This window comes from Poecile atricapillus, chromosome 13 (genome assembly GCF_030490865.1).
Source record: "Poecile atricapillus isolate bPoeAtr1 chromosome 13, bPoeAtr1.hap1, whole genome shotgun sequence".
NCBI lineage: Eukaryota > Metazoa > Chordata > Aves > Passeriformes > Paridae > Poecile > Poecile atricapillus.
The window spans coordinates 8017907-8044601 of record NC_081261.1 but is presented as its reverse complement, the minus strand read 5'-3'; the positions used below and the strand labels follow the sequence as shown (position 1 = coordinate 8044601).

Here is a 26695-nt window from a genome sequence, read left to right as displayed (position 1 = left end):
CGCCTCCCCCGGCAGGGCAGCCAGCAGCGAGAGCGGAACCCCCTGAGCGACAGGCAGTGACGCCCAACCAGAACTCATCTTATTGCGGTGTGGCGCAGGCTCCGGGGCTATAAAGGCGGCCACGCGTCGCGGGCGCGGGCCCGAGTACGTGTCTGAGGGGGAGGCGGCGGTGGCGGCGGGGCCGGTGCGGAGTAGCCGCGGGGAGCGGGATCGGCTCCAGCACCAACACCGGAGCGGTTTTAATTAGACTTCGGTCGGCCCGGGTTTTATCGGGAGCGGATTTTAAAAGTGAGCACGAGCGGGATGGCGGCGGCGGGAAGGGGGAGGGGTGTGAGCGGACCGGATCAGACCGGCCCGGCCGGGGAGGAGCCGCCGCTCTGACCCGCGCTCGTCTCTCGCAGGCGCCTCTCGTCCCTCTCCCTCTGCGGACGGGGCACCATGTCGGAAACAGAGCAGCAGCTGGCGGCCGGCGCCACCCAGAACGGGCACGAAGCGGCCGAGAGCGCTGGGGAGCAGCAGGCCGAGACCGGCGGGGCTCCGGCAGCGGCGGCGGCGGGAGCGGCGGGAGCAGCGGCGGCGGCGGGAGCCGGCCCAGCAGCGGGAACAGCGGGCACGGCCGCCAGCCAGAATGGGGCCGAGGGCGACCAGATCAACGCCAGCAAGAACGAGGAGGACGCGGGGTAAGCGCGGGCGCCATGTGCGGAGCCGGGCCCGTCGCGGCCCTGCGGCGGCAGCGCCCCGGCCCCGCTCAGCCTGGCGGGGAGGGCGGCGGGAGCGGCCCCGCCGAGCCGGGGCCCTGCAGCACCAGCGCTTCCTTTGTTCTGGCGCTGCCTTTTGTTGGCGCCATGTGGCGGCTGGGGGAGGGGCGCCGAGCGGGGCTGTTGCCGTCTCACGCTGTAAAATGGAAGGGGATTTACCTCTCCCGCGTTTTCTTCATCCTTTTCCTCTTTAGCGAAAGGGGCGGATGAAAGGAGTTGCTTTCTGTTGGGGGAGGGGGGCTGGCTGAAACTTTGTGGGGATCGCATGGCCCATCGCCACCGGCGTCAATGTAAATGTGTGTTTTATGTAAAGCACATAAAAAATAATCCTGGCCTTGGAAGGCAGCGGGGGTAAGCTAAGTATTTTTTAATGGAAGCAAAGAGAAAATCAGCACGATTGAGACGATGTGCGGTGTGTTTAAATCGGTAAGAGCAATTTTGGTGTGCTACTTCGCAGCATTGTCAGAAAATGCCTTTAGTCTTGGAAGGGATTTCTGGAGGAGTCAGTGTAGTTTCGCCGTGCTTTGGTAGTGGAAACCGTGTGTATGCAAGAAGAATTTCTTCCCTATCATATTTGGTCTGTTCATAAATACACGTACTTGACATGAACATTACCTGGCTGTTTCTCAAGCAGGTCTTTGTTATTCAGGCTACCCTACGTATTTAATTGGAATTCCCTTTGTTACCGCTGAGCTCTGCACCAGAGGGTCAGATCCCTCAGGTTAGACAGAGAGCTGAAGCCAGTGTAATAGATTATTGACTATGAAGGAATGAGTAACACTTGCACAAGCTTCCCACGAACAAGGGCCGGATGTACTTTTTGCAGACATTAGAAGGATTGAGAACCTTTTAGCTATGTACGATTTTTTCTTTACTGTTTCTAGTATTTTGTGCTGAAAAAAGGGTGATAGTTTTTTCTTTCATGAACAGGAGATGGCAAGCTTCAGCCCCAAATCGGTATGAAATGTAACTTCATAGAAAAAAATTTATTCAGAGGGATTGACCTATGTGAAAAATGTAGTGCCGTCTAAGGCACTGATTTTACAGTGTTTTGTTAAGAGCTAAAATAAGTTTCAATTTAACTGCACTAATACACTCAGGAGGGAAAAATAACTGCATGTTAAGGGTGCACTTGTCCAGTTTATGTGGCCTGTGAAGGCAAAGCCAAATACCAATATTTTTGTCTTAGTTTCAAAGGTTCAAAAGTTTTAAGTATTCTGTTATTTTAGCTAGGTGTCAGTTTTTCCAGTTACAAAAAAAAGCACTGCAGATTGCAAAGTGTAACACATACTGCTGTGGTAAGAGGTGAGTTTAGCATGTGGTAATGCCACAGCTCCAGCTCAATGCAATAGAGCAGCCAAAGCTGCCTCCAGACAAATTCCTGTCATCCCCCAATCTCTTGATTGTTCTGTAAATGTAGTCAGTGATGACAGGGTGTGCTGTGGAAAGTCACTGTCAGTCCATACAGGTTAAAGCAGCCACAGTCAGCTGTTGGGATGTGAAGGAATCCCCCAAGCCCCTTTATTTGACCTGGTATTGAAAGGCTTAATGAACTTCCTAAGGCCATTCCTCCAAGGCTGTGCTGTAATGGCTGCAGGAAGCACACGCTTTACTTGGACCCGCTGCTTCCTGCTGCTCTCAAGAGCGCACAGCTTGGTGTTCTGAAAAAAACTTGACTTCAGCTGATAAAGGGTATGAAAAGTTTAAGAAAAAGGGCAAAACCCCCCTAAGGTTCCCCCCTTTGCCTCGTGTACATAAACAGATGCTGATTATTGCAAAGTTACACATAAACATCAAAAGCCAATTTTATTTAAGCATAGTTTAATTTCTGAAGTGCTGCTACTTGCTAGTGCCAATCGAGGTTGCGTCCAAACAAGAGTAATGACAATTTAAACTGCTTCAGTCTATAGTTAGATAAAAAGACTCCACTGCTTTTAAAAGCTTAGTTTGTTACCTTGGAAACTATGAAAATAGAAAATGCAGCCATGTTATTAATGTTTTCATTTTAAGTGAAGCATTTGAAAAATGCCTTATTGCCTACTATCACTGTTTTTGGTTTTTTTTTTTTTTGTTACCTTCACTTCTGTATTGTGCCTTAAATTTAGTTCTTTGAGCTAGATACCCTCCTTCAGAGGGTATTTTGCATGGGAAAGTGGGCAGGGAAGAACTGTATCCGCTTATTTGGAATTAAGGATTAAGAATGGAGAGACTCCTGTAGTACTGATGAAGACAGAACTAGAGTCAATAACTAAGCAGGAAGAAGTGCACAACATAGTAGTTGAGGCCAGTCCAAAGTCCCATCTGTTGTAGGTGACTGTTGTTGGTTACAGATACCTGGACTAAAATTTTTACAGCTGTTTAACTGAAACCTAAGAGAGCTCAAATACTTTGGTTTTGATACCTTATTCTTTGCTGAATGTTGTCAGAGCAGTAGGAATGATCCCAAGTTCTTTGCAAAAGCTGAGTTGGCAGTACTTGATGATGAATACTGCTTTCTTGCAAATTACAGAATACTTCCATTAAGAACGTAAGTTACTGGCAAAGAATATTTTAGGCTATTCTTACTATTTCTTATATCCTATAATAAATGCCAGGGTTCATTGTTGCATTTATTCAACAAGAGGGAGGAGAAGCCCACCTTTGTGCACTCCTGTAATACCAGCACCTTTTGACAAGATACAGGTGTTGCACTCAGAACAGTTGGTCCTGTTCTGACAATGCTGCTGAGGTGTGTACCACTGAACATCTTACTGCGTGTGCTTTTCTCTAGTGCTTCCTGAATCTGAATAGCTCTTCTCTCCTTGAAATTTCAGGAAGATGTTTGTTGGTGGCCTCAGTTGGGATACGAGCAAAAAAGACTTGAAAGATTACTTCACCAAATTTGGTGAGGTAACCGACTGTACGATAAAGATGGACCCTAACACAGGAAGATCCAGAGGCTTTGGATTTATTCTCTTCAAAGAACCTGGGAGTGTTGAAAAGGTGAATTTAAGCTTCATATTTTAGATCTTTAACTTCTAGGGGAAAGCTTTAGTTAATTATACCAAACTGTCTTTTAGGTTCTGGAACAGAAAGAACACAGATTAGATGGACGACTAATTGATCCCAAGAAGGCCATGGCAATGAAAAAGGATCCAGTGAAGAAAATATTTGTTGGTGGACTAAACCCAGAAGCCACAGAAGAGAAAATCAGGGAATACTTTGGAGAGTTTGGAGAGGTGTGTAATAGTATCTTAGTAAACTCTGAAAGTATAGTCTCCTGTTGCTATTTAGTTTATTAATAATTTGCAAGTTTCAAAGTAAATTAACTTTAGACGTATCAAGTCTTCTGTAAAATCCAGAAGTTTCCCAACTTGAGAGCAAAGGAGCACTTACTGCACTAGATGCTTCCATTGCTATTTAGATACCCCTGTCTTTAATTCAAAGCATTTTAGCTGATGTTAAAATCAGTTTGAAGAGTTGCAAAACAGAAATCTCTGATCTGAAAGCCATAGAAAGGCTTGCAACTTTGGTGTTGCATAATATGCATAGAGAGAAAATTTACAGTTTTGCTGTCCCAATTTCTGTGCATTTCTGTTCATCTAAACATGAGTCTGAAAATAGTATTTCACATCTTCAGATTGAAGCAATTGAACTGCCAATGGATCCAAAGACCAACAAAAGGAGGGGGTTTGTGTTCATCACTTTCAAGGAAGAGGATCCAGTCAAGAAGGTTTTGGAGAAGAAATTCCATAACGTCAGTGGAAGCAAGGTAGAAACTCTGACTTGTAAATCTGTTCAAAGATAATACTTCTACATCTATAACCTGAAAAGGCTTTTGTAGACCTCTTGTGTCAAAGTACCAAATTTACAATAAGGACAGCTTGAGGTTTACCATAGCGGTGTTTTGCTGCTGAGTTCTGTCACAGAGGCTACCAAGGCTCTTTGACAATACCTGTGGCTTTCATTGCTGTATCTTTATTTTCATTGTCTTTTGTATGTAAAGTATGTAATTGCATTCATTAAATATATGTGGAGAAATTGGCTTATGTAGCAGTGTAAGCCATTCCAACAGGTAGATGCCTATTTTCAGCATAGATCACTTGGATAAATGAAAGCCTTGCAGATGCCTAACTTTGCAAGCATCTGGCTGAAACTGGCTCTCTCTGTTGGGGGGCAGCTTCAGCTTTCTTATCTCTGAAGCCTCCCTGCTACCAAAACCTTGTCATGTAAACCCACTACAAGGATCCAGGGAGTGAATGTACACTTATGGAAGCTTGTGCCTGGCCAGCTGGTTATGGGAACTACTGTAGGGATGGTGTGAGATGCTCTGAGCAGGTGACTGCTCATCTGAGGGAACAGCTAATGGAGGGAGGCTCATGGATCAACAAATGTAGAGAGACTGGAGGCAAATGATGTGTGCTGGCTGGAGGCGTCCCTGTTTCCTTGCTCTGATGCCAGTGCTGACCACATAACTTCAGAGCCCTAATATACTGGGTTGTACTGTCTGATACTGACTTCGATTGCATTTGGTTTAAGACTGGTCTTGACACAATACAGAACAAATTTTGGCAAACCTAATGCAGTGGAAAGTCACTGGTTAGCAGTGAAGTTTGTTTTCAGGAGCGATGAATGCCTAAATGCCAAGAGAGCTCAGAAATTTGTGTTGTATTTATGACATGTTTTTGTGTTATAGCCATAGATAATTAAAAGCAGATTACCTTAAAAGTTCCTGTGGTGAAGAACTCCAAGCCAGACTTGTTCAGGTGCTGTTGTTCCTTTTGCAGCAGCAGTAGCTTTAATCTTGGACTGTGCACAGATCCAGGAACCTGGAGGTTGGCTGACAGCTTGAACTGCAGCCTGGGAACCTGTCTTGGAAATGTCAGTTCTGGTTGGTTTTACCTGTTAGTATTTGATATGTGGTGATTCCAGGCATTGGTAAGGGTATGGTACAGTCCGTCCACAGACACAGTGTATAGGGGTGTACAGTGGCTGTCAGGAAAACTCGTTCTGGTGCATTTCTCAGAACCTTGTTCATTCAGTGCAGGTCAGGTGAAGCAGTCTAATAGCAACACAGCCTTGTGTCTTGGAGGTTGTGCCAGATGAGAGGGCAGCCTTGTGGTTCCTATAGGAGAGGTGGCCTCAGCACCTCTTTCCATGGTGAAATTGATGGTAGGGAGTAGGCAAGATAAAATGCCCTGAAAGCAGTGGCCTCTTGGAAAGGCTGACAGTGAATGACCTTTGCCCAGGTGGCACAATAAATTAGATGCCCCTGGATATGATTTAGTGCTGCTCACCTGACCAGAAGCACAGCAAGTACACATCCTTTGCCTCCAGAGTAACCTCTGGCTTCTCCAGGTACTCAGGTTGGGCAACACTGCTTTGAGACACTTTACATATTCTTCCTTGTTTTTATTTGCAGTGTGAGATTAAGGTAGCACAGCCGAAAGAAGTGTACCAGCAGCAACAGTTCAGTAGTGGTGGAGGAAGAGGTAGCTATGGAGGAAGAGGCAGAGGTGGAAGAGGCGGCGGTAAGTACCACACACACTACTTTAGTATGGACACATTCTAAATAAGTTGTGTGTACTAAAATGGGATTTTGTGGATGGTTTTCCCTTCTATAGCTCAAAGTCAAAATTGGAATCAAGGTTATGGCAATTACTGGAACCAGGGTTATGGGAATCAAGGATACGGCTATCAGCAAGGTTATGGTGGCTATGGAGGCTATGATTATTCAGGATATGGGTATTATGGATATGGACCAGGCTATGATTACAGTAAGTAAAGAGAACTGTATTGGGTATAAGCAAGCATAACTAATTAGCAGTTTAATGCATTTGTTCTCTTGTTCATAGGTCAAGGCAGTGCAAATTATGGGAAGACACCAAGACGTGGTGGTCATCAGAATAACTACAAGCCATATTGATCAAACTTATTCAGGTATGCAGTGGCATGGTCTCTTTTGGAAAATGACTGCATAGGTTTTGTATACAATGCTGTAGATGGATACTTCAGTTCTGTACCAAATTTAACTTTACAATAAATTTCTATGGCCTGTTAAATGTGCATCTTACTTGGAAGAGCTCCCTGGAAATGTTTTACATGTTTAATACTTACCAATAACTAGTTGTCTAGACAGTGTGGTGTGTAAATTTCAGCGTTGCTGAAGATATTAATTAATGATTTTATTAATAGGTTAAACTGAAACTGATTTTGAGGGTCTGCTTAAAGCTGCAGCTCTGCATCTAGGGACTGCCTCTTGGAGTTAACTATGGACTCTGCATTACTCCAGTTGTACAGAATGAGATGCATCTTAGGGAACCAGTGTCACTTTCCACCTTTTTATTTTGTATTGTTTTTGTGTCATACATTTCCTGTAAGGAAGTGTTAATTTTACTGTACTTTTTGGTACCTTTTTGGAATCTAATGTATTGTAAGGTATTTTACATGTGTTCTGATTCACCATGACATGGATATTGAAGCTATCCTAGCTTTTGAAATAAAAAAGGCGTAATCTAGTGTCTTGTGCCATTCTTCAGCTTATGTGTTAGCAAAACACCAGTATCCTGTTCCCAGAACTTAGTTCATGGCAGTACCTTGATAGATTAAGAATTGTGCTTAAATGTTTTTAATCTTAAAACTAGAAGGCTGTGTTGGTAGTTGTGCTCACTTGCAGTTAAGTGGCAGTTAAAACCTGCTGTCACTTCTGCCTGGAGGTTGTGGAGGAAAGCTCAGGTGAGAAGCCCCAGCTGTGGAGGGGCTGTGCTGGTGTGGTGGTGGCTTATGCTCTAGGCAAGCACAGAGGCTCAGAGCTAACTGTAGTGGTGTCTGCTTTGGGCTCTGCTTGGGGGAGCCAGAGCTGTAGGTTTTAGGTAGGGCTTGGGAGTCTGGACAGCACTGCAGGAGGGTGCCAAGAGGTGTGCAAGAAGCTGGCTGCACTTCCTTCATATTTCACTGTCTTGAGTCTGAGACTTGTCTGCGGGTTAACAGGATGTATATACCTGCCTTGAAAAGCAGGTTGGACAGACATTAAATTACCAATGCAAAGTCTGAATTTTTGCAGTCTTTTTTGTATAACAGAAAAGGCTAAAAGAACTTCCACTGCAGTTGTGGGTGGAAAAAACCATCTCTTTCTCTAGAGATGAGTGACCAGCTAGAAATACTCTCGGTTTTTGACTGTACTGTTAGTTTACTGCTATTTTAAGGCAATAACTGTCATGTGATTTGCCTGTCTTGTTGCAGACTATAAGTAGCAAGCTCTACTGCACAAAGTAAACTTCTAATCTTTGTTGCAGTGATCAATTTGATTTCTAATCTCCTTCTAAAGCTAAAATACAGCAATTTTTTTTTCTTGTAACAAATTCTCTTTGAACAAGTAACACCCATAAGTGGAACCAAACCAAGTAACTAAGAAACGAAACAAACATGTTACTAGCGACCTTTCCAGTTTTTTTTTTTTAACAAGGGATGCAGGTATTTCTGCTTGGACTAAAATCTGCTGCTCCCTGCTGGTTGTTCTTGAAAAGAAAAACTTGCTTGTAAATTTACAAGTCTGTAAGATGCTTCTAGTGTTAAGTGGAAGTCTTGAGTATTAAAAAAAAATAAAAGAATCAGATTTTGAATCTTTTCAGCTGGACCATGTAACCTCCAGCCCAACTTACTTGCACATAAAAAACCACCAGATCACTGAAACAAATGAGTACAGTATTTAAAAGTATTAATGTCTCAAGATTTAAAATTTAAATACTTCAATACATACTTAAAGTATTTTTTTCTGTGAAATAAGGGGTAGCAGAATATTTTTCTAGCAAACACTTGGCCCTCCAGTGGAAAATTGCATGGTACCAGGACCGTTGTGCTGCAGTCCTTCTGGCTAGTAGTGTCCTAGCAAGAGTTTGTCAGCTGGTGTAATTGTGGTGGTTTTTGTAAGTAGGTGGTCAGGTAATTCTTCCTTACCAGGTGATGTGGCCTTAGGCAGAAACTGAGGATACTGGTACTTAAATGCAGAGCTGGCTTTTCACTTTCTTCTTTGCATGAAAAGTTTGTGATACAAAGAACTGCCTGGTGAAAGTAAAGGCATGTATACAAGGTTGTTGCTTATGGCTGTAATCTACTCTTAATTTACTAATCCTACTTGGGTATTTCTCGAGGACAGACTGTGTTTGTAAGAAGTGGTTTGGGAGCCATAGCCCTCAGCTGTCTGTCCCTCTTGTGTTTGATGTTAGGAATTTGGAACTGAAGTTTTGACTTAACCTGGTGGCTGAGTGTGTCTGTTGAATATAGTGCATCTTAGGGACCTTGTTCTGCCACTGGCTGCTGAAACTGGCTAGAGGAGCCTGGGAAGGACTGGGTGTACTGGCACCTGGAATGGTATTTGTGTAGGTAGCTGAAGACTTAAAAGTATCAGAACACCCATCAGCTCATCCTAATTTGAAAAAGTCATAACCTGAAAGTGCATCAATTTAGTAAATGTATTTTGTAGTGGCCACTAGAAAGATCCCCCTTTATAATTGGTTTAGATACGATGTTTTAAATAAAAGCCAATTCCACACTTCCAGAGTTGAGACAAGCTCTTGTAAAATTTATTAATCCTAGAGCTTTTACTAAAAACAAGATAAGTGGAAACAGAAAAATCAAAGGTGACTTATCTGGTCTAAGACATACTAGATGAAGATTAAATGTGCATTATTATAGTAGAATAATGTTTCTTAGTAGTAGACCTTGAACATTGTTTGAAACCTATGGAGAGAAAATAAATGTTATGGGGTTTTTGTAAAAGTATCATTAAAAGAAATTACTTCATTGCCTCATTTTCGCTTACATTATATGTAAGTGTCTTACTAGTACTGTACTAAGTAAGAGGCTTTGCATTCTTGGTTTCCTGTAGAAAATAAAGGCATTTTTCTTGCTTAGTTTAGATTACAGACAAGCACATTAAATCATTAGGCCACTAATATGCACTGGCACTGTTAAGTATTCTTTCTGTTCCTAAGAGTAAGTAATATAAACAGCTGTATGTCTTTCCATTAACTTGCTAAATAAAATATTAACACATTTTTCCTGTGCCTGCTATACTAATATTACACTGAACTAAAAAACCTGTTTCTCCTTAGCTCAGGGCCAGAGCACTGTAAATCTCATGGTGGCCGAGGCCACTAAATGATTACACTGCTCACAGTGATCACCTTAGGTCCATTTCCTGCCCAGCTATCCTGAGTTGCACTAAACATGTGGTTGTCCTTTAGGCTAGTTTGAAGAAGTACTAAGTGTACCAAAGGGTGTTGTTAAGTGTCCACTGTGCTCATGAGTGTGCAGCAAACTTGAGTTGCAGCTAGATGTTCTCTTGGCAACATATTGAGGGACCTCAACAGATGAAGACATAACAAGACTTTGAAGACTTAACAGGACCAGTCTTTCTCTGATACCCACAAACTTTTGAGTCTAGGGGTGAATGGATCCTGAAAAACGAGATACCAACTGTGAACCTGAAATGACTCTTGAGGGGAGATCTGCTGAGAAGTGGTCGTGCAGCTGGACCAGCTTCTGCCTGGAGCCTGAAGGCACTGAGCAGCAAGCAGAAAAGCTCTGTTTGTTGTGCAGTCATTTGCATGCTCTAGAGACAGTCATGTCTGGGACATGTTGGCCCTCACTTACAAACAAGTGATGCACACAGTGTTGCTGCGAGTGTCAGACAGATGGGAAGTAGTTGTGAATGCTGGATGTACATAACTGTCCATGCTTGTAGATTCACAGAAATTCCTGCAAACTTTGAGTACAAGCATCTCTGAAGAATCTTTATTCTGACAGAGCTTGTGAAGTTATGTTTAGGAACCTTGGCTTTTAAGTAGTACTGGGTGACTATAGGTAAATACCTGCTCAGGTAGCACAAATTGGTGTTTTCTAATGGTTCAAACATTCTTTTTCCATATCTGGAGAGAGAATAAGCAACAACTTAGAAAAGCCATGACTTTGTGACATTTTTTATACTCACTTTCTTAATGCTAAGTGTGTAGAAGTTGTATAAAAAGCTAAGTGGCAAAAGTACATATGTTAGAGCTTTCAGGAACATGCAGATATCTTTTATGAGTTTTGCTTGTTCAGATAAGATTCAAACCTCAGCCAGAGAAAAGCTATTTTAAAAGGCACATGCATCTATAGAGGAAGTAGTTTTGTTAGAGAACTTCAGCACAAAATAATTGAGAAGGGAAGGCTGTGTTATGTGCTCAGCATTCCTGAAAATCAGGCTCAGTAACTCGGCATTGTCTTCAAGAAAGTTCAGAAATCACCCTCTATTTTTGAAGGTTTTGATAATTCTTTTACCTGTTAGTATTTTGTCAATTGTCTCCACAAGAAATTTTGCATCTTCCATGTTAAAACACATTGGGGGTTTGAATTTCAGCACATTTCTTCCTGGCCCATCTGTACTCAGTAAAATATATTTTTCCTTAAGTCTGGAAAGAGCAATAATAAAGAATTTGTTTACTTCTGCATGTAGTTCAGAAAAACTTCCAAGCACCAGCCCACAGGCTGTCACAGTGAGTGCCTTTCTACATTGACTGGTTTCAGTTTTGGCCAGTTTGGCTGTATTTTAGCAACTCCTGAGTGGCAAGGGTAGTCTGTCATTGTGTGCTTGCCTCCCATGTTGAGGAGCTCACAAAACTGTCCCATGTACCTTTTTATTAAATCTTCTGCTTCTGCTGTGGCTGGAGTCCTTTCTGCCTGGTCCTTGATTAAGTCCACTCCAATGAATAAGCCACAACCCCTGTAAAAGAAATAAAAACAGTCTGTGTCAGAGGAAAGACTTACAAATGAACTAAAAAACTGATTTTTTTTTTAAGACCAGACCTTAACTGCATGAGAATTGCCTGATGTTTGGCTACTGCTAGAAAAGAGGTTTTGCTGAAGAAATGTAGTAATACAGGCTTCTGTCTGCTCACACTGTCAGGACAGGACGTTAAGCATGTTTTCCATCTAGCTCATCACTTCTGTACCCTGTGCATTTTAAACTTTTGAGTTCAAACAGGAAAGTGAATTCCTTTAGCAGCTAATAAATTGATAAAACAGTACTGGCCCAGAGTGGCAAAGTATATGAGACTTCACATAAGCTCAAGTTTGTCTTTCTTAATTGTACAGGAGGCTCTTTATTTTTGCTGAAAACATAAAATTTAATTTATCAAAATGACATTTGTTGGATTGAATTGTTGGACTGACTGAACCAAATAGAAAGCAGCAAAAAATGTAAATAAGGTACTGATACCTGACATCACCAATGATGGGATGCTTGATTTGCTGGTCCTTGAGTAGCTTCATCAAGAAATTGCCCACCTCTGTGGCATGAGCCTGAAGGTGTTCCTTCTCAATCACATCTAACACAGCTAATCCAGTGGCACATGAAACAGGGTTCCCACCAAACTGAGCCCAGGAAAGGAAGACACAGCCATGGAAAGGGAAGAAAGATACAATCATGTCACTGAAAGTGTAGCCTGAGTGATACAAGGAGCATACTATCACTTATCAGATAGAGCCAATACATGGAGTCAAGGACTAGAAACATAGAAATAGTACAGTAACACAGTTCCTCTTTAGTTACTGTGTGGTAAATACTAATAAAAACACAGCATGAGTATCTAATTTTAATCCTTAGACTCCTTTACAGAAGTGGGCAACTGTTTACTTACTGTATTAAAATACTCCACTCCTGTGGCTGCAAATGCTGCTGCAATTTCTTTTGTTGTTGCTACACAAGCAAGCGGATGCCCATTTCCTATTGGTTTCCCCATAGTGACAATATCAGGTATAAAATCTTCTCCCTGAAGCTGGAATGCCCAAAAGTGCTTGCCAACCCTGCCAAAGCCAACTTGAATTTCATCAGCAATAAATACACCTCCTGCCTTGTGCACATGCCTGTAACATAACAGATTTGATTGTCTCTAAAAAGGAAAAAGAACATAGCATTTGCTGTTTAGAATCATGCAGAAAGTGTTACTTTGCAAACTTTGAGGAAACAGACATGTACAAGTCTATATTGTATGCTCTGTGTTTATAAGCAGGTCTTTGCCATATATAAGGTTCACATTCTAACATGTGAAGGCATGGGTGATTTCCAGCCTATCAAGCTCTATGCTACAGCAGGCAGAGAAATTATCTATTTACCAAATACATTAGGTTAAAAAAGACAATGAATGACCACTTACCCTGCAACCTTCTGAAAATAACCTGCTGGGGGAATGATTTGACCACCCACACTTGGTAGAGATTCAACAAAAAATGCAGCAATCTGAAACACAGCATATAATGTTTGAAAACAATACAGAAAGTTGTGGAACAAGCTCTTTGAGCTTAGATGGTTTTTGATTATTAATGTGATCTTTTCTTTTTGACAAGTCCATACCACTTAGCTTAGTAACTCTAAATTGCACTGACAATCAGGCACATTCTTTTCTAAGACAAGACAAACACTTAAGGAAATGATGTTTTACCTTTCTGCCTCTCTTATGTGCTTGCTCAATAATATTTTTTACTTCATCAGCATAGGCTGTCACTGAATCTTCATGGTCTTCTCTGTAAAGTCCCCTGTATGTGTCTGGAACAGGAGCCTATGCAAAGGAACAGTATCCTATACTCAATACATCATATAAACATCTTCACTCAATTGACAAGTAATAGGTATAGGCTGAAGTACATACCACATGGACCCATTCCTTTTGTCCTTCTAGATTTCTGAATTTATATGGGCTTATGTCAATCAAAGATGTCAGATGTCCGTGGTAAGCACTTAAAAAACAATTGGCAGAACTAAACAGTAATTTTCTCAATATCAAGTGTTCTTTAGTATTAGCATTCCAAATAGTAAAGAGTAGCCAGTTGCTATCACCTGGTAGGAAATTCAGTAATTTAAGCTGAGAACAGCTCTGCAATTTCTTATCAGTAAGCTTAGTACTATTTGGATTTTTTTTTATTATTATTTTTTTTAATATAAGGGCATCCCTTATATTAAGATATATCTTATATTAAGATATATTAAGAGGGACAGGACTTGCCACTGGTTTGCCTGCACCAATGATTGGAATCACAGCAGGGAACACCTGGGCAGTATCACAAGATTGCAGAACAATGGGAAGGGCCTATTTCTAAATATCCTCCAACAACGGAGTTTTCAGTGACTGTAGGCATACTATTCTGATATTTGACTCCCTTCATGGCAAAAGACTTTTTCTATGTCTCATCAAAGTTCCTCAAGTTCGAACTGAGGTCTTTTTTTTCCTGTCACCATACATCTTCACACCTGGCTCCTATCTTTTTTGATCCTTCCCATGAGACAGTTGTAGTTGCAGTGAGATCTGTCTCTTGCAGCTGAACAAACCCAGTACCTCTCATTACTGTGGCTCCCTTCCCATTGTGGCAGGCCACTGCTGGCCTCCTTCCAACAGCTGTCAAGTACTGGAGAGCCCAACCACAGCTCTTAGGGTTGGACTGGCAAATATTGAACCGATGGAAAAATTACTTCCCTCAGCTTCCTGGTTACAGTCTTGCTACTGCAGGAGGATTTCACAAATGCTCTGACCAAAATTGAGCCTTGTACCCCCAAATTGCCAATATACTCACTGGTCTAAAACAATAACATCCTCATGTTTTGTGTACTGCCGTGCCAATCTCAGGGCAAGGTCGTTGGCTTCAGATCTACAATAGAAAAATTCAATAATTGTTTCATTGTGGATATCTTGAGTTTTGAAATCTAACCTCCCTTGCACTGCTCCTTGTGTCTGCAGAGAACAGACAGAACTCGATGCATGTTATGCACAAATTCCTTAATAATCGGCACTCACTCTGTTCACCAGAACAGAATCTTTCTTAAAAATATAGAGTACAGGGACTACTTCAGGAACAGTTTGGCTTTTTTTTTTTTTCCCAGATGAAGCTTAGGAGTATACACATACATACACACATCCCCAGCAGAAGTAATGCACTGGTATATTTAATTTTGTGAATAATTGTCAAGTCAGAAGACAAATCAGACAGGAAACTAATACAGCAGATATTTACATTAATATTTTGTGGTCCAAGGTCTTAAAAATAAAAACATTCTTAAATAAAGCACAAGTTTAGTTCCCAGGTAGAGAGCTTGCAGAACCAGACCCATGTTTTTGTCAGTATCTAGTCATCCACACCAGACAGAAATTGGTCTGTTGACAGAAAGCGTGTACTTGTCTGCATATACCTAGTAAAGCCCCAGTATCAATTCTAACATACACAACTTACCCAGAATTCAAAAAATAGAAGATGCATAATTTCTCAGGCAGGGTTTTTGAAAGTCTATCTGCATAATCAACTAAGTTGTCATGAAGGTAACGAGAATTTGTATTTAACAACTGATTCTGTTCATAGGCTGCCTTTACTACATCAGGGTGACAGTGCCCAACTGCAAGAGAATGTGGAGAGTGGTTTGAGAGTTCTTCATATTACTTCATATTCATATTATCCATTCACACAACAGCTTAACACTTCTATTTCTCTAATAGTACACAGATCATTATCAGTAGGGCCTTAATAATGGTACATCTTGTAAAAACATTTTTGTGCTCCTCAGAAAGTTTGAAGTTGCCTTCTAGTGTATTTAAGGTTTGTAGTACTGGAAATTGATATGCTAAAACAAATAAGTGTCTGATTTGATGCTTGGATTTAGGCATTTATATAGTTCAGGAATTTGGGAAGGTGCAGGTAAGCTTTAGTATCAAAGAATTACTAGCTCTGGTAGGGATTAGGTTAGAGAGATTTCAGACCCTGTAAGAAAGCAGCAGTCAATTATAAACAATTAAGGCACTGTGCTGAGCAGTGGTTCTATGACTGTACACTTAACAGTAACTTTGACGAAAACATCAAAATGTCATTTGTTAGTTTTACACTGAGGTGCTTGAGTTTCCATGGAAAAAACTTACATTTTAGACACATTCCTAGGAAGACATGACAGGAAGGAAGTCTGGAAAGGACAAGTTCAAAAAAACTAATTTCCCAAACTACACACTCAAGAAAGTTTCCTTCCACTTTTCCAATTAAACATCCTTTCCCCCAGCACAGTGCAACTGTAGTAAAAGTACTGATTGTTCTTTGTTCTGCTTAAAAAAACACAGCATCAAATAACATCCAATGCCATGACTTTAACTTACCGTGAGCAACATTGTTTATGCAGTCAAGGTATTGTCTCCCATTCTCATCATACATATACTGGCCTTTTGCCTTCACGATCTTCAGTGGATCATTAGAAAAAAACAGCTTGCAAGAAGAGCTATGACAAACATCAGAAAGCAAAATAAGTCTTAGTGCATTTAGTTTATCCTGCTGGTAAAAGACATTTCTCCTGTTTGCTGGCAGAGTCATACTGCTTTTGGCCCTAAAGGCCTTGTATTCAAATTTTCTTAGATTTACAGGAAAAAGCACACTCCAAACCTGAAAATCCTACTCTAGGATCTAGCCACAGCAGTAGAACTTGCCTCTATAGTTTAATCCTGTCTTAAATGCAGTTCCTTACTGTCTGCTGTCTACCCTTTTTTCTTGCTTTGTGTCTCTTACCTTGTGCTATGTTCTTTTTATTATTCTTTTTATGTTCTTGCTATTCCTGCCAACGTCCTGATTTTCCAGATATTTGCTGCAGGTCATTGTTACAGCTTCACCAACCATAGCTAGAACACTGAGTGATTTTTATAAGGCTGGGTTTACTTAAGTGCATTTGTTTTGTCTCACTTCTTAAATGAATTGCCAAACAAGTAAAATGGAAACACATCTGCCTAAGCAGGAGTTGCAGAGATTTGACTCTGAAGGGCAATGCCAAACTTCAATACTTCATTTTGTAAAAGATGGCTTATACAGAAATAATTTGATGATAAATACAAAGCCATTGTCAAATGGATGACAAAGGACAATAGTGAAGTAAGAAAGTGCTTCATTATCCCTCCCCAACAGGAATCTTGATACTTTCTGTGTGAGCTGGCAAAACAGTTGGGGGTTTCTGTAAGCTTCTCCTAACTTTCAAAAGATGCTAAAAAAGTGCTTGCAGAGGCTGGGTCTTTGTTGCCAGTGGCATGGCAAATCAGTTAGAAAAATATTTAACACCCAGTTTAGTATTTTTTCAGGTGTGTGTAGCTGGCATAATTCTATTTCAGCATTTACTTTCAGTCCAGCTTTTGTATTTATACAACACATAAAGGCAGCCTTGGCTTGAATATAAATGGTATGAAAGAATTCCCACCGTTGAATAAAAGAGTTGTGTTGCCATTCTTGGTAATGGTCTACAGAATTAAGACTTTTTTTAGGTTGGTTGAAACACTACTAGTAATTGGAAGTTTAGAACTGAGTCTTGTCCCTCATTCTGTCAAAGAGAACAGACGCTTGTTGTTAATTCCATCACGGTTTTGATACAGTTAGTTTCCTGAAAGACGGGCTCTAATGGTAGGTGAGCCTGAACCTTGCCCGGCCAGCACGGCCTCCAGCCCCAGCCGTGCCTGCGCCGGGCTCACAGAAAACGCTTTCTTAGCAGTTTAGACTCTGTAAACAGCCAGCCTCGGTATCATACGGGTTTTATATTGCAGTTCCGTAATCCCCCTCCTTAAGAAAAGCTAATTCCTGTTAATTACAGCAGCGCACGGTGTTGTGCGAGCGCGGCGCTCCGGCGCTGGTTTCAGCCCGGGCGCGATGGCGCTGCCGCCGGGCGGGGCCCGCGGGCTCGGTCCCGCTCCCGCCACGTCAGGCGGCATTGCCCCGGCCCCGGCCCCGGCCCCGCGCCCCCCGCCCGCAGCACTCACCCGACGAGCTGCCGCCGCAGGGCCAGCGTCTGCTGCCGGGAGCGCGGCTGTGCCGCCCGCATGGCCGCGGAGCCGCCCCCGGGCCCCAGCGGGCGGGCGGCCGAGCGAGGGGGAAGGAAAGGAGGAAGGAACGAAAGGAGGGAGGGAGGAAAGGAGCGGCCGCCTCCCGCGGGGGCCGGGCCGCGAGGGGAGGGGAGGGGCGGCAGCGCAGGGCCAGGAGCTCGGCCCTTCCCCACAGGCAGCGCTGGGGACGCATCGGGACGGGCTGCGGGCCTGGGGCCCTGCGGGGCTGCTGGCAGCTCAGCCTTAAACCAGACACCCCGGGGGTTCACACGGCTCGGCTGCTTCCAGCCCCACGCCCCACTCACCTCGGAGGGAGGAACAGGCTCTTCAGGATCATTAGTACAGCTATAGCACTCTTCCTTTGAAATACACATCGAGGAAGTCTCATTTACAGTAGAAAATAATTTGAGCGGGTAGGCAAGGTGGTAGAACTGGGATAACTCTTCCACATATTTCATTGTTTAAGCAGAAGTAAACCCAGCCTTTTAGATGTTGTACCCCTGTGTTTGGTTGGTGGCAGATAAAAGAAGACACCTGACTGACTCCTTCAGAGCCAAGTAGGTAATAGTTAGGATTAAAAGAGGAAATGCTGTCAATCAGATTAGAATGATCTTCTATTCCTGGTTGACTGGAATTACCTAAAGAAAAATAGGAAGATAACCAGAAGGGAGGTTGTGTTGAGTTCTGCTAATGAAGTTCTAATGCTAATTGAGTTCTGCTAATGCAGGTGTTGTATCCCATAACCAATTGGGTTAATCAACTTGTCCAACTTGATTCTAGAAAATTACGTATTTTTTTTTCCTTCCAAATACACATTCACATTCTTTTGGTTTAAAATGACAAACTGCTCTTAAAATTCTAGAAAAACGGAACAGATAAATTTAAAGCTACACTTGGCAGACGTTGCTGACTAGATATAGCAACCAATAATTATCTCTAGCTGCAATTACTTGATAAAGACAGGAATTTAAATTTTGTGTAATATGGAGAATGCAAAACTAAATTGCTATGTACTTAGATTGTATTTAGTCTAATCCATTGTTTCATAAAGGTCAGGTTTTAAGTAACAAAAGACAGTGGAGAAAAAGTTAATAATGGATGTTAATCTTTATTTGAACTCTTGTCTGGTTAAGATATTTACTAGCTATTTATAATAACAACCTGAACATTTACAATTTGTAAAGTTTACTCTTGGTTACAAATGCAGAGTTCATTATACATATTCACACAATTGTAAAAGTAAACCTGTACAGAGAGACCATTTTAAAAAATCTAGTCTTTGCTTTTATTAAAAAAAGCACAAGAAAAAAAAGGTTTTTTAGGTCTCAAGGTAATGTATTGTCCATTACAGCTTTAAACTAGAAATACATGATGCAGTACTAATTAATACAATTTTAACATGTTAAAACAATGGATAAGAAATACTGTTATTGCCTTCATTTTTAAAGTAGTTGTTCCCCAAAGAAGAGTAAATAGAATACTTTTCGTGGCACATACATGATCAAAAACCACAAACAGTTTGCAAATGGAGATGCTAAGTACATTTTCTATAATTTTAATATCTATATATTTCTTCTCAAAGGTGATACGCAGAGATTTAGTCAGCTTTGTATAAAATACCATGTAAATACATTCAAAACTTATTTTTGGCAAACTGCAAACACACAAACAATCCTTTCTCCTTTGAACAGCCTCCCTGGAGTGATGCAACTGCTCACATAAATAAGGGACACTTGCTTAATGTGGTAGAGGATTAAGCTCTATTGGCATAATTTCAAAACAAATAGGGACAGATGAGGCACATGTTGCATGTATTTTTCTAAACTGTATACAGATTTGAGATACCAGCAAGTGCAGTTTCTCAAATGCTAATCTATACACCAGTTTTGTATTATTTCTATGTCCTAAGTCACATGCAACAAAGCAGGGGGCTTTCAGTTTTGTCTGTGGTATTTGTGCTGAACATTCTTCATATTCAGTATTTTTGATTATTATAAGATAGCAGAAAAGGAAACTCAAATTGAAACACAAAAAGCTGTTACGAAATTGTTCATAAAACTGCACTCTGTAAAACAAACCAGCAAACACAACAGGCTCCAGATCTCATTTGCCACTGATGGCAGCTTATGATCTTTCCTGCTAAATTCAAAAACTCAGTGGATATCATGGGTGCTTTTGCTTTGCAAAACCAGATTCTAATTTTTTAATGTAAGTGCAAGAATACAAGTTTGATAAACACTCACCTACACTTAATAAATTCCTGTAAAATGACCTTTTCAAATACAGTGTTTGACAGTATAATAAAAAGCAGCAGATGGGATCAGTGTCATTTACACATAGTTGGGTCACCTCCGTTTTAGGATTCTGTTCATTAATATCTAAGTTACGTAAGTAACCACACAAGTGAGCTGACACAGAAGTGAGCTGACTGTTCCATGAAACCACACTTAAGGCAACTTCTAGCAGAATTTAACAAAACAGGAATTAATTGTTTGTCCTAAGACATAGGAATACCACAAATGTTACTAATGTATTTCTTATGCCACTCTCTTATCAATAATTCAACTTCTTCCGTATGGAAAACTTGTGTTTCCCAGCCTTCCTGTGGTTTCCCCCAGGCTCTATGGTAGTATACAATAATATAATCTATTAAGTCCTTCATCTTTTCGTATCTAAGTGACAGATTTTCAGCACTTATTTTTGCTGCAGGTTACACAATAGTCACACATTCCTTGTGTTGTGCCATCTAATGGGACACAAGCACATGGCAAAGTTGCAGTAGTTCACCTGGGGATGTGAAAGTACTAAAAATTATTTTTAACTTACAAATATAAATGACCACCAGGGAAAATAAAGTTCAGGAAATGGATTTTTTACTCACTGGTTTGCTTCAGTCTGCAATAGATTTCAATTTCCAAGTTGGGCTCTGGAGTATTTCAAACTGAACTAATTATGGCCAGGTCCAGTGCAGTGCCAGGGACACGGTTAAAAGGCAGGTGACTCCAGTAAATGACACTGAGACTGGACTAACTAGAGTGACCAGATGTTTCTCTCTGCCCCCTCCTTTTTGTTAAAAAAAAATAAATTAAACATTGCAAAAGAGTCAAGAAACATGCTTACATAAACACTGTCCTGTAAAGTTGCCAGGTTCATTGTGTGCCACAGTGATTGCCTTGGCAAGTTAAAGTGTCACAGGCCTTTTGAAATTATCCATATATGTAACTTCTCACTTGAAAAATCTTCTGGTTAAACCTCTGCAAGGCTGAGTGTGCTGCTCAGCATGTTAGGCTGTCCTGAACAGGTACAAACCAGGCGTTTCAGGTCAAACACAGCAATACTGAGGTTCTTTCCACCCCTGGACGCTGCTGAGGGCAGGGAGCTCCTTCCTCTGCTAGAGCACATTTGAACCAAACTCACTTATCTGATTTCAGCCACATTTGTGCACTGTTTCTCCAGGATGAGTGGTTTGGGGACATTTAAATTTTTACATCTTAATCATTTGTAGTTATTAATATTTTGCATACATTAAAGAGAAATCTGTTGCCTACAAAGGAAATAATTCAGAGCTTCCATGCTCAACATTTTAAAAATAGAAATGTGTCAGAAGGCCTACTATAGGTAGATTTTATTTGTGTAACACTGTAAATTATCTGGGCAACAGTGGGACTGAAAAAACATGAGAATACAATGGTATTTCCCAAGAAAGAAATAACAGGTTTGAAAATAAAATGAAGTTTCTATCCATGCACTCCTGGTTTTACAAATATCTATTCAAACCGTAAAGTTACACAAAAATCACGTCTGCTGTAAATTAAGAGACATTGTCACTGCATAAAATTTGCATATTTGCCTCTCTTAAAAAAAAAAAAATCTCCTCTAGAGGGCAGCCTTGAACCAGCAATCACTGACGGGGGAACACCCCTACAGTGCACATATTACATGGACGGGCCAGGGGAGTTATTTACCATTATGATAAAACTGGAAACTTTCTGGCATCTTAATAGTTTAATTAATTTTTATTACTTATTTTAATCAATTGTGCATTACAACGTGTGAGTTCTTGCATTCTTACCCAAGAGCCTACTGTATTTGTCTGAGTGCAAAAACAAAATTTTACCCAGGGTAGTGGTTACTATAACAATCTCAAAGCCACAGGTGTCGTTTTCCATGGATTACTTTGCATCATTGCATGGGATATCTTAAACTGCTGAAACCTCCCACATGTTTTGCTGGTTTGCTTAAGGATTTCAAATTCTGAATTTATGAAATTATGGAAGACAAAAGCTCATCTAAATATTTTATCTATTGGTTTCCTGAAAAGAAAACACATCAGAAAGTCGCTTACCATTAAAAGAAATGTTATTATTTTTAAATACACACAAAAAATTCCATACAGAAATAAATTCACCACCATTTTATATACAGGAAGTGTCAGAAGCAGTGCATACAGGAGAGGTGGCTCCCCATATCTTGATTATGATGTTTTTAGACTAAAATATTGATGAATTGACACTTGGGAATAGGTTTGGTTTGGGGTCAGATCAGGATTTCTCTGCCACCTGTTTTGTAATCCAAAGAAATATTCCTGAACTCACTGGCCAAGCCATGACTGAGCTGCAAAACTCTTAATTAATCTCATTTATCCCCATCAGAACAGGCCAAATTATCAGGTTCACACTCTGGCAAGTTTCCTTTCAAGCTGTCAAGGTGTGGAGTTTCCCACATGGGGTTTTTTTGCCTTATTCTCTTCTTGCCAAATCCATCCTACCCAGAAGCTTTAGGGGAGCGCTGCTCATAGGAGCTGGGTGCAGCATCACCAGCACTGACACAACCACAGCCAGCAGCAGCTCCAGCCTCAGTCAGGGAATGCACTTGCTGTGTCTCATGGCATGGCAGGCCTGCCTGCAGAACTCTGTGGCTGAAAAACCTTTTAGGGGTCTCAAGTGAGTTCTTGTACCCTTATGATTCAGTTTGGGAACTTTGCTTCCAAAATTGGGCTACAGTGTGTTAAGAGAGAGGATGGTGGTGGTGATGGTCATTAGCTACAGTTTGAAATGGAAGAAGCCTTAAAGAAAGCTGTGTGTCTTCTATTCCTGCAGCAGTCATGGTTGGCTTAACCTCAGGGAAAGCATTGTGCTTTCATAAGCAGGTAAATTAGAGGAAGGAATTTTGTTTTGTCAACTAAAAAACAAAAATATATTTGCCTGAGTTTCAGATTCTCCCAATATCATTAACTGCATAGTGTTACTCAGAATGTCTATTGATGAATCCATTCCATGAAGTTACACCAGGTATTTCAGTGATCAAGAAAAATCAGTGGCTCAGTCACAGACCGACCCACATTTCGTAAGCATTAGTATCCTCTCTGTCAATCATCTTCATTGCTCCTGACATAGAGTGGTAACATTCAGCTGCTTTTTGGAATTGCTGTAAAGCAGTGTCAGATTCTTTCAAACCAGAGGGGAAAACAAAAGAAGAGAGATTTCTTGGGGGGGAAAAAATGCCCTAAACTTTGTGTAAGGCTGAGATAATGACTGAGTTTTGAGCAAGACTGCCAGTACTACCTAGAAGTAGAATTTGTCTTCATGAGCTATTCGCAAAGTCAAAATACTCAGAAAGACCCAGATAAACATTTTCATATTGAAGGAGAAAATAATCATGATCTGTCATGAATCTGCAGAGCAAAGCACATCTTTATAACTTAGTGTAGTAAGATCATGACTGCTCTGTACTTAACAACTATTCTTATAAATATGTTTGTGGGTAAGGCATGTGGAAGTCTAAACAGATTTCTGTGTAATCAGTACGAAACCCAACAGGTCCTCTCATAAAGTCTGTTGATCTGAATAATATGATTGATAATCACAGAATGGCTGGGCTTGGAACGGTCTTTAAAGGTCATCTAGGTCCAACTCTGTGCCATGGGCAGGGAACCAGGTACACTCTGTTCAGAATCTAAAGGCCAAATGCACCAATCTCAGCGGTGCCAGTGCCAGCCCTGCTGGGGGATCCATTCCCAGATCTGCTCCCGGGAGCTCTGCTCTCCACAGGTCTCTGCTCCTTTGATGATGAGGGGCTGGTAGAGTGGCTGTACCACCCCCAGGCCTTGGAGACCTACTGGTTAATTGCTCATAGCCAAAGTGGCAGAAGTGTGCAGCAGGATCTGTACCTGCCAGCATTCCTGATGGGAGTGGCAGCAGCAGGAGTCCAGAGAAGCTACTGCACGTGAGCAGTGAGTCCAGTGTCCTGAACATTCCTGACTGGAATCATCATGCACAGATGATCTTTGTACGTGCAGAACCAAGGGCATTTGCCAGAGAATTTCCAAAGAGGATCACAAAAAGATTTCGTAGCTGAGGTGTAGCACTGCTGGGGGTGGATACAGCTGCACTCCTGTGCTCGAGTGGTCATTCCAGCCTTCCTCCATTACAAAGAAATGTCTTGGGTGCTGTGGCAGCAGAGGCTCTGTGCTGGGAGGGGGATGGCAGCCTTGCAGAGTGGTGAGAGGGTAAAGCACTATTCTGGTATTCTGTATCAATGTTTTGCAGGCCTGGCAGTGGTCACAGTTGATGCCTACAAGCACTGGATATTCCACAAGTTGAAGACGGAATACTGACTTGTTTACCTGAAGATAATAGGACTTCGGGGTATTTCCTCAGAGAAAATATAAATTTTAATATAATTTCATAAGCTTTGGAGGTTAGCTTGTCTTGTAGCTTCAGTGATATCAAACTTCTTCAAGTAGGAGCTAGATAGAAAGCTGTTTAGTTTTTGCCAGCGTATGTAAAACAAGACTTTTCTATCTGCATTGTAGATTGTTTGTGGACACTTCCAGATTCTTGTGCTTTCTGCAGTCATTCTGGGGACTGAACTCTCATTGATATTGAAAGAAGTTCCATGAACACGACATGTGCAGGAATTTGAGTGTAGAAGCCCACAGCATGATTTGGAATAGTGAACTGATTTTAGTTTGGAGATGACTGGGGGAGATGGGAAGAGCAACTGTACATTAAGGGAACAATTACAGATCTTCCTGGTAACATCAATGAGAGATTTGCCTTCAACCTTTCACAGAAAATTTTTTAGCTTTAATTTGGGATATTAAAGGGGTTTTTCAAAAGCACTAAAGGCCAGTGGAAGCTTGTAAGCTGCTCCTTATGCCTTTAAAAACCCCTACACCAAAAGTGATAGCTGAGAACCTGAAATGGAAGTAAATAAAATGCATTTTCATTGCTGTTTTGAGTTACATAATTGTTGTTTCTTGATTTGTTAGTTGATCTGAATTTAACACGGATTTAATCTGTATGGTGACCAAGGAAACGGTGAGTAACTGGCAGAGATGCCAAGTACAGCCACAAAGCCAGTGATGTGTAGGTGTAGCCCCTGAGCAGCCAACAACAGGTAACAAATCCACTGCCTACAGCCCTGAGGCTGTGTCACCTCTCCCGAGCTTGGTGGCCATTTCAGCACTGACCAGCACAGAGCACAGGCTCCCCCTTTCTCTGGGGATAAGCTCAAGGACACCCAAAGCCTGGTCACAGATGAGAACTCACAGACACCAGACATCACCCTGCCTGTGTGGAGCACAAAGCACATTCCCACTGTTCTTCAGAATATCAGAGCAAGACCTCCAGCACTAGGTCAGCCTGTACAGGGCAGGTTGCACCTGGATGGTCACATCCCTCTCTCAATCCCTCTCTGGCAGTAGCTGCAGTAAGAGTGGCAGTGAAGCAAGGATTTTAACAGAGGTTTTGGATCTACTCAGTGCACCAAAACTGCCCCCCTTCTGTATTCTCTAAGATCAAGGCCACAAAGAGCCATAATACCATGTTTGATACTATGGTCAGGCTCTTAATTTCACCTAAAACTCCTATGCAGAACCCAGCAACTTGTATTGAGCGAAGTATTTCCTCCAGACATGATCTGTTAAATCAAAATGGCATTAAGGTGATGGCAATTATATCACTGGTCTGGTTAGGATTAACCAGTTTTACCAATAAAAATCCACAGCTTATTTTTTGAGTTTGTGTGGCTTCAACTTCTACCCATTGAATGAATATTTGTATATCTTTTCCTGTCCAGTTTTAAAACTTGTTAATACAAAGTACCTCCTCCCTGTAAAGGAATCTGGTTGCCTCTTGATCTTCATTGTAAGCTGAACAGACTCAGCTGTAAGCCATCTTCTTCCTCTTTGAAATATTTTTTAATGGCTCTCTGCTGCACAATTGATATTTTTTCAACATCTTGAAAATGTGAACTGTGGAATAGTTTACAATTTTTAATTGATCCCACAGTGGCATATGCAGATATCAAAATAATAATGATTCTATTCATTACTCTGCTCTGCATGGGATGTGACTGAGAAGAGAAAATTTAACAAAAGGGACTGAAAAGGTGAAAAGAAATAAGATGAGAGTGCAGAGTTAGTTTACAGTTAAAATCATGTAAACCAACAAGAAATAAAAAGCAAATGAACCCCACAAACCAAGACAAATACTCCAAACTCCCAGTTTTTGGGAACCCCAAGAGCAAATTTATGTGCTCTGTTGTTTAAGAACTTAAACAGAGCCTTCCCTGTCCTCCACCTCCCTGCACTGAAAGTATTACCAGGTTTTTCTGTTTTGAAATTCTGCAGTAGAGGCTTCCTGGGGAATTTGTGTTCCACAGTAAAAAAGTGCTTGCACATCTTCAGGCACAGACCCCAGAACAGGACCCAGAGGTGCTTTCTCATGAGGAAAAAACCTTCTCTTGATTGTAGAGGAAATAACCACAGTCAGTGAAGTTTGTTCTGTTTAGCCCCAGAGTTGCTGTTTCCATCACACACACAGCAGGTAGCGATGGATGGAGCTTGGCTTTGTTTCCTCTGCAGGTTGCAAATCCGTCTCCTGTTTGACCAGACAGTAGGCAGCAGCTTCTTTCATTTTTAGGGCTGCATCCTTCTTTTCTTTGTTTTCAGCCAGGTTTTTTCACCCTTTTAATGTGCATGTGCAATGCAAATACGAAGTTGAGAGCCAGGTTAGGACAGGGATTTTGCCTTCCTTCATGCAGTAAGGCACACAAGGCTGGCTCAGTACTGTTAGTTCACATTGCAGCATGAGC

At 41.4% G+C, this 26695-nt stretch overlaps 2 protein-coding genes across 16 annotated transcripts; one reads left to right on the top strand and one right to left on the bottom strand.

Moving 5' to 3' along the window:
- The first annotated feature begins 117 nt into the window (after positions 1-117).
- HNRNPAB (heterogeneous nuclear ribonucleoprotein A/B) lies at positions 118-25610 on the top strand. 6 transcript variants are annotated; one of them, XM_058848899.1, is made up of 9 exons: positions 118-288; positions 402-680; positions 3572-3740; positions 3818-3976; positions 4378-4509; positions 6160-6268; positions 6362-6514; positions 6593-6677; positions 10183-10294. In XM_058848899.1, the coding sequence occupies exons 2-8, from the start codon at positions 439-441 to the stop codon at positions 6661-6663; spliced, it is 1035 nt and encodes a 344-aa protein (XP_058704882.1). In that variant the 5' UTR covers positions 118-288; positions 402-438; the 3' UTR covers positions 6664-6677; positions 10183-10294. The 6 variants fall into 6 exon arrangements, with proteins under 6 accessions (XP_058704882.1, XP_058704881.1, XP_058704880.1 ...); XM_058848898.1 differs by lacking the exon at positions 10183-10294 and adding an exon at positions 6933-7256; XM_058848897.1 differs by lacking the exon at positions 10183-10294 and adding an exon at positions 24145-25610 and having other exon boundaries at positions 120-288.
- PHYKPL (5-phosphohydroxy-L-lysine phospho-lyase) lies at positions 9298-24138 on the bottom strand. 10 transcript variants are annotated; one of them, XM_058848888.1, is made up of 13 exons: positions 17902-18269; positions 15902-16020; positions 14997-15156; positions 14343-14417; positions 13424-13532; positions 13217-13333; positions 12932-13014; positions 12416-12641; positions 11995-12149; positions 11410-11499; positions 11058-11188; positions 10610-10666; positions 9298-9476 (listed from the first exon to the last, which is right to left on the bottom strand). In XM_058848888.1, exons 1-12 carry the CDS (start codon positions 17982-17984, stop codon positions 10638-10640), a joined length of 1377 nt encoding a protein of 458 aa, XP_058704871.1. In that variant the 5' UTR covers positions 17985-18269; the 3' UTR covers positions 9298-9476; positions 10610-10637. The 10 variants fall into 10 exon arrangements, with proteins under 10 accessions (XP_058704871.1, XP_058704872.1, XP_058704870.1 ...); XM_058848889.1 differs by lacking the exon at positions 9298-9476 and adding an exon at positions 10340-10503 and having other exon boundaries at positions 17902-18270; XM_058848896.1 differs by lacking the exons at positions 9298-9476; positions 10610-10666; positions 17902-18269 and adding exons at positions 15674-15714; positions 16981-17100; positions 17534-17683 and having other exon boundaries at positions 10673-11188.
- Positions 25611-26695: the final 1085 nt, after the last annotated feature.